The 7,729-nt window shown below is 45.9% G+C and overlaps 1 protein-coding gene across 1 annotated transcript; it reads right to left on the minus strand.

Moving 5' to 3' along the window:
- LOC128255485 (uncharacterized) lies at positions 1 to 7,368 on the minus strand. Its single transcript, XM_052985122.1, is given in 7 exon segments — positions 1 to 2,270; positions 3,669 to 4,533; positions 5,495 to 5,583; positions 5,585 to 5,644; positions 5,700 to 5,767; positions 5,770 to 6,377; positions 6,987 to 7,368. Coding segments are annotated over 6 exon segments (3,555 nt in total). The 5' UTR covers positions 6,080 to 6,377; positions 6,987 to 7,368; the 3' UTR covers positions 1 to 107.
- Positions 7,369 to 7,729: the final 361 nt, after the last annotated feature.

The raw sequence follows: 7,729 nt of genomic DNA on the forward strand, positions 1-7,729 counted from the left end.
ATAAAGTGTAATATAATTTTATTAAATGCTGTGTTTTAAATATGTTACATAAATAGATACTATATCTTTATATTTTGGCACGCTTTTGTCTCCGCAATCATATTCCATCACTGCGTCTCCGATTGTTCCGCCTGCTTGAGGGGATTCCCCTTGTCGTCGATTTCCATGGACGGCACCAAAGGGGGCTTGAACCCGTACTCCAGTTGAAGGTTGCGCCCGAAGTCGGGACTGCGTTTTAGGGAGTGCCCGTTGCGCCATCGCTGGAACTCATCGAACTCGCTGGTCAGGGGGGCATCGCCGGGGCCCGAAACGGAGGAGGTGGTGTCTGGAACGGGGCCAATGTAGGACTTGACCATCTGGACGGGAGCCGAGGAGGCGGCGGCTGTGGCCAGGTCGACGGGCAGGGTGTTGTAGATATAGCGGGCACCCTGCAGCCACGACGAACCCTGCGGCGGCGGCGGTGGGCGAAGGTCGAACTTCATGTCGGCCAAACTGAAGGTGGCCACCTTGGGCGCCTCTCCCCTCACGGGCTTCACCGGCTGCTTAATGGCCGCCACCGGCTTGCTCAACTTCGGCGCCTTGGGGGATTGCGGGGCAGCTGGGGCTTTGGCCGTGAGTTGGGGCAACAGTTTCTTGAGCATCCGCGTGTAGTAGTTCTGCAGCACCTTCGGCGGAATGTGGGCCACGGAGTGGGCCCAGGGAGTCAGGGCATTGGGATGGCCGTGGTGGGCGAAGGCCAGGGAGGAGTGACCGGGCGGCATGGGCATGTGTATGGCCACGGGTACGTGAATCGGAATGGCCATCGGGCGGTCCACGAACTTCTCTACAATCTTCTCCACATGCACGGGCCTTTCCACAATGCGCTCCACCTCCACGGGCACGTGCTTCTCAACGATCTTCTCCACCACCCGCTCGACGGGATAGGGCACGGGGTGCTCCACAATCGTCTCCACCGGATAGGGACGATCCACGTAGTGCTCCACGTGGACGGGAACGGGCACAGGTTGTGGCACGGCATAGGGAATGGGTATATGCTTCTCCACCACCTGCTGATATGGCTGTGGAGCAGGCTGCTCATGGTGTTCATGGTGATCATGGTGATCATGGTGGTCATGGTGGTCATGATGGTCATGGTGGTCATGATGGTCATGGTGGTCGTGGTGGTCATGGTGGTCATGGTGTTCAATATGAATCTGAGGATCATGGTCCAGCTGCGGCTCATGGAGCACCTGATGATCTTGATGCACCTGATGATCAGGATTAACCAGTTGCACATGATTCTCCTGGTGATGCACCTGCTGCTCCTGCTGAGCCGGAGTGTAAATGGGACCCGGATGAACCGTTTGCTGAACGGGACCTGGAGCAGAGTGCCCCGAATGGTCGGTGTCCAGATGAATGGCTGCATGCGAGATGGCCACCTCTTGGGGCGAACTGTCGTACTCCACGTGGATGGGATTTTTGGCCAGGGATGTGTAGCTCTTGGTCGGATCAGCCGGACCAGGCGGCGGCAGGTGATTGAGCAGATAGGGCTGGTGGTAGATGGTCTCGTGCTGTTCCACCAGACGTCCATCCTTCTCCGTGATCAGTTTGTTGTGGATGTTCACGGATTTCTGCACTTCCACGAAGGTGTAGGGACTTGATTTCTTGGGAACTGGAGCTTGAACGACATGTTGCTGGGATTGCTCGGCGGCTGCCTCCGCCACGTACGTATGTGGAGACGGATGATTGACTGTGATCTGGACACCTGGCTCGAGGGTGTGAGAATGAGCCACCTGAGGAGCTGGCGAGGAATGAGGTGGCGATGGCGTGTTCAAGGTGACAAAAACCAGGCTATTGGGAGTGGCGGACGCGGGAGTGGGACCTGCATAGCCGGAGTATTGCGGCACCGCCGGCGAGGGCGAGGAAATGGCCTTTGTGTGCAGCGATTCCGGCTGCTGCTGCTCCGGCTGCTTCTGGACCTGTGGAATCACCTGGCTGAACTCCTGTTGGTAGGCCAACTGGGCAGCAGGTCTCACAAGCTTTCCATAGTCTTCCTCCTTTGGCGGCCGAGGATTATGGCGCTGCGGAGGACTCTGTCCTTCGTAGTGGAAACTGCCCTTCGGCAGGGGTCCATCACCACTGCCCTGGACGATGGGATTGAAGCTCTTAAGGAACTGGCGCGAAGGAGCCTCGGGGCTGGGGTAATGCTGCTGGAAGCGCTGCTCACTGTGCACCTGGAAGTGGTCAAGGGAGTGCTGGGGCGCCTGCAACTTGGCCTCCTTCTGAAGTACCTAAAAAATACCCAGGATTTAATTACAGGTTAAAACAGATGCTATCTTCGGCCAGCAAAGTCAAAAAATCGATCCGAAATGATATTAAACCATAAAATGCAAACAAGCGTGACAAAAGCTAAGTTCTTCAAAAACAAAGAAATTTAATAAAATACTAAATACTGTTCCAATGGGAGCTTAGAATATAGGCATCCGATCGGGGAAATTTTTAACATGATCAGTGGACATGTACTAAAATACGATTTGGATAGTTTCAATAATCTAATTACCTTCTGCTTCTAGTATATAGTCAACCGATTTTGATCTTATATCTATTTAAGGGTTATAAATAAATAAAAAAAGTTAAAAATAAATAAAAAATAAAATTTAGGAAAAAAAACAGCTTTTTATACTCAAATTAAAAAAAAAAAAAACAAGAAGGAAAGCAAACTTCGGCAAGCCGAAGTTCATATACCCTTGCAGCTATTGCATTAATTAAATACTTTTGAAAACATTTAAATTATGATTTACTTGAGTATGTGCTAAAAAAAAACATTGAAACTATGATTATTTGCAGCTCAATTATTAGATAGTTATTTTATATATTTTTATTATTTCTATGGGAGCTATATGCTATAGACGTCCGATTTTGATAAAATTTATACCATAATTCTGAAATAATTAAACATTGCTATATGTCGAAGAACTAAACAAAAAATTAAAAAACAGAAAAGTTATAATTTTTTTCATTTATTTTTCCGATTGTTCCTATGGGAGCTATATGCTATAGTCGTCCGATTTTGATGAAATTGAAACCGTAATTCTGAAATATTAAACCATTACTATATCTCGAAGAACTAAACAAAAAATTAAAAAACAGCAAAGTTATAATTTTTTTCATTTATTTTTCCGATTGTTCCTATGGGAGCTATATGCTATAGTCGTCCGATCCGGCTCGTTCCGACTTATATACTACCTGCAATAGAAAGACAACTTTTGGGAAAGTTTCATGCAGATAGCTTTAAAACTGAGAGACTAGTTTGCATATAAACGGACGGACAGACGGACAGACGGACAGACGGACATGGCTAGATCGACTCTCCTAGTGATGCTGATCAAGAATATATATACTTTATAGGGTCGGAAACGTCTCCTTCACTGCGTTGCAAACTTCTGACTGAAATTATAATACCCTCTGCAAGGGTATAAAAATAACGTATTAATCTTCTTGTTCCTACATAAAAAAAGAAAAACTGAGCTGGCAAACGGTATAGAAACAGACGGACAGACGGACATGGATATGTTATTGTCATGCTGATCAAGAGTATACATACTTTATAAGTTCTGGGCTACAAACTTTTGTCCAATTTATAAGTAAGGGTATTATAATCTGTATTATCCCAAAAAAAAAGCTCCTACCTTTCCCTGTCCCTTCTGCGATTTCCCCAAAGTCTCGTCGTGGACGATGTGCACATTGATCTCCTGATCCTGACCAGGACCCTTCTGGTTGGCATAGCTCTCGATGCCATCGAAGGTCGGAGCTGGCAGGCGCTGTTGGTACGCCTCTCTGCCCACGTGGCGCGTCTCCGCAATCTGGTTGTCGTCGATCTCCTGGCCCTCCTCCAGCTCCACCTCGTGTTCGCCCAGGATCACGATGGGAGCACTCTCTGCCGCCACCAGCGTCTCATTGTCATCGCTCTCCGGTTGGAGTAGTACACTGGGCAGCACAGGAGCAGCCACGGCAGCCCGGTTGATCCTTAGCAGCTCATCGCGTGAAATGTGGTTGCTGCCGTCCCGGAATCCCGGATCCCGGATGTGTTCCACCACGATCTCCGTGTGGCCCGGCCCCAGCTCCCGACGGTACTCCTTCGTCACGGTGGTCTGGTAGCTGTAATAAGTGGCATTTGGGGCTGGAGCTGGAGTTTCTGTAGCTTTTTCAGTGGTGACGGCCTCGGTGGTGCTGACCACATCCACCACCGTGGGTCGGGCCACTGCCTTATCAGTGGTAGTAGTGGTAGTGGTCGTCGTGGTGGATGTGGATGTGGATGCTTCCGTGTTTCCACTAAAGCGGAAAATGTCGGAGAATCCCTTGGGGAACAGATTGGACAGCACTTCGTTGACGGTGTCCGTTCGCGAGCGAGTCACAATCTGCTCAATGGGCCTTTGGCGACGGGCCACCTCCACCGGCAGCTCATCGTTGATGTCGAACTGGATGTAGCCATGCCCATTGGTGGGAGTATCCGAATCCCTGGGAGGCAGCATGGTGGGCAGAAAGCCTGGGACACTGGAAACAGGTGGAACTAATTAGTTGTGTTTGAGTCGTTGAGTCGTTACTACTTACTAACTAGTTATTTAGGCGACTATATCTTTTTAAGGCTTTCTTAAATATGTATGTACATTGTACACTTGTTAAAAGAGACGGAATTTAAATATTTTTCGATTTGGTTTTTATCTGTTGGTGTTCCAGTTATTAAAAATTTTGAAATTTTAAACTTTTTTAATAAACAAATTTAATTTGACTATATTTTATAATTTAATTTAATATCTATAAATGTATAATAATTTAAATGTAATGTATTTAAAGGAAGTAGACCCATCTTAATGTAATACATTCAAATATTTTGTTCCAATATTTTAATATGAAACTATGCATTTTAATATACATTATAAAGATTTTAATGTATTATTTCATATTTAATTTAAATTCTAATTATACAATTTTAAATTCCTGTTTTTTAATATATAGTCATGCATTTTAGATTATTCATGGTTAGCAATATGATTTCATAATTATTTTAAATAGGAAATATATAATTTTAAGAGAATTTAAAGGCCAGATACATATTTCAACTATTTAATTTTTTCAGTGTTTTTGTCATCATGACCAAAATTATATATATATTTTATATTTTAAAGCATGGATTGAAGCTTCTGAGGTTTAATAAACTTAAAATTAAGTTAAATTCACTCTTTTTCGTCTAATTCGCTTTAATTTCGTTTCGTACGATGATCTCGCTTCTGCGATTATAAATTCGGATTTTAATCCGATTTCATCAACACATAATGGATTATGGACAAATTATTAAGCAGTTGATTTTAAATTGGTTATTTAAAGCTTTTTCAGTACATCGAAATTTGAATAAACGTTCCAAGAGTTTATGGGATCACATTAAAATTGTATTATGAATGAACCTTGAAGGTGAATATTCAGCGAACTTTACTTTCTGCTTTGATCTTTGGCTTACCCCACGAACTCGTCTTCTTTTTCTGTGGCTGACGCCTCCAATTCCCTCTCCGGATCTGTGTCCTCCAGCAGTTCCCTTCCCATGCTAGTGCTGGTGCTGGTGCCCTTCGATGACCTCGCGGATGAGTTGGCCGGCAGCCTGCTTATTAAGCTGTCAAAAGCGACGCTCATTGCCTGTCAAAATCTTTCACTAAACTCGGACTCACCTCCTTGGGGCCGCTGTCGCTCAGGGCTGCCTCGGCTGCCTGCTCCGTGGAGTTCTGGGGAGGATTGTGGGTCCGGATGCGGATACGGGTGGGGGTGGGGGATCATCCGAGAGGACCGGCTGGACGATGATGGCCAACAGACAGCAGAGCGTGGCTGCCGCCGCTAGCAGATGTCGTTGGTGGCGGTGGGGCCGCATTGAGCTGTTGCGGAAATGGCCAAAAGCAGAAAGAGTTAGCTGGGCTTTTGGTTTGCGAATGGTGGTGCTGGTGGTGCTGGTGGTGCTGCTGGTGGTGGTGTGAATAACCCCGGCGACCACGACGAATTCCAAGCGACAAATGGAGGAGTCGTCAAGCCTGTTTGGGCCCGCTTCAAAGGCCATCCACTAGCCTCTACTGCACTCCACTCCACTCCACTCCAGTCCAGTCCACTTCACTCCACTCCACTCGAATCGAATCCACTACACTCCTGACTATTATAGGCACTCACTTGTCGGGCTGTTTGATTTTAACCGATACGTCGCTGGATGATGATTTTTCCTAAGTGGCTGCCTTGGCACTTTTGGCGGATGGCGCTTTTCTTTCTCTTTCGGCGAGAGATTTTCCCTAAAACGTTTGTCGCTTTTCTTGGCAAGTTGTTGAACTTGGGGCTGCGTTTGCTTGCGGCTTATGTCATTGCTACTGGCAACGTAATGAATTATTAATTACCCCCACCGCCTGCACCACGCATTTAATTTGGAAAATTGAAATTGATGGCGTTTAAAATGGTTCATACGGGTTTTCACATAGTTTGGCCGCTGCCTGTATTTTGATAGGCATTAAATATGCATGCCAAAACATATTTCACCTGCAATATTCATGGCTAAGTGGCCCGGGGCACTTTTGAGCAGGTCCCCTGCCTGGCTATCGGGCTAACTGGCTGTCTGGCTAGCTTGTTGGCCAAATAACACAAGAAAGTGGAGCTTTCGGTAGGGAAATTGTGGCTTTAATTGGGTATGGATAATGATCTGAAGTGTATTATTAAATGGAAGACATTTCGTATGCACGTTCGGTTAAGTCCTTTTTGATTGCTGTTTTATAGTCGGGAATTTCGTTTGTGATCTCACTGAAATCATTGAATTTTAATGCATAAGTCCTTCATCGAACATAGAATCGCAAACCAATTTCAGCCGTTTCTAACTCGATTTGCACATTTAAATTGTTTTTTTTTTTGCATTACGCCCACAGAGGAAATATTAATTGGCACATTTAAATGGACATTTAAAATATTTCCCTCGCTTTTTCATTTACCTGCATCCATCAAGTATTGCGCGACGGGGTTTTTATATATATAGTGCCGTAGGTTCGATTGGATGCAGCGGAATAAAATGAAAACACTCAATTATTTATATTGATTGCCTTCCAATTAAAGCGCACTTATAATCACTTTTCTATTCGATTAAAACAATTGTAATTCTCTGTGCTGCGTATGGCACAAAGGTGTATTTTGGTGAGTGTTTTCAGGTGCTCTTTTTGCGACCCTGCCAGCTGCGCGTGCGCGTTGCGAATGAAAGTGAAACCGTCGGGCACTGAGCATTTCGTTTTCTTTTCATCGTCGTGGGCTGCAAGTTGCTGATGTTGCTGCTGCTGCTGATGTTGCTGCTGCAGCTGATGTTGCTGCTGCAGCTGATGTTGCTGCTGCTGATTTTGCTGCTGCTGCTGATGTTGCTGCTGCGGCTGCTGCTGCAATCCTTAAAGTGTAGCACAAAACTTGTCCAGCCGGCGATTGCGCAAGCGAAGCTGTCTCTGTCGCTCCTTTGGAGCAGTGACATTTTTGTTTTTATGGCTTTCTACTGCGGCAGCATTGACCCTGCCAAAAAAAAAAAAAAAAAAAAAAAAACAGGCGCGGGAAAACTTTATAACTGGTTTTGCCAGCCAATGACAAAGGCATTTGGCGAAATCCCCTGTGAAAGCCCTTGTCATGGCCTAAACGCCCTTTGCCACCTGTTTCGACCAGCTATCCCGCTCGTTGACATACAATTTCTTGCCGCATT

This window comes from Drosophila gunungcola, assembly GCF_025200985.1.
Source record: "Drosophila gunungcola strain Sukarami chromosome 2R unlocalized genomic scaffold, Dgunungcola_SK_2 000011F, whole genome shotgun sequence".
NCBI classification, from domain to species: Eukaryota; Metazoa; Arthropoda; class Insecta; order Diptera; family Drosophilidae; genus Drosophila; species Drosophila gunungcola.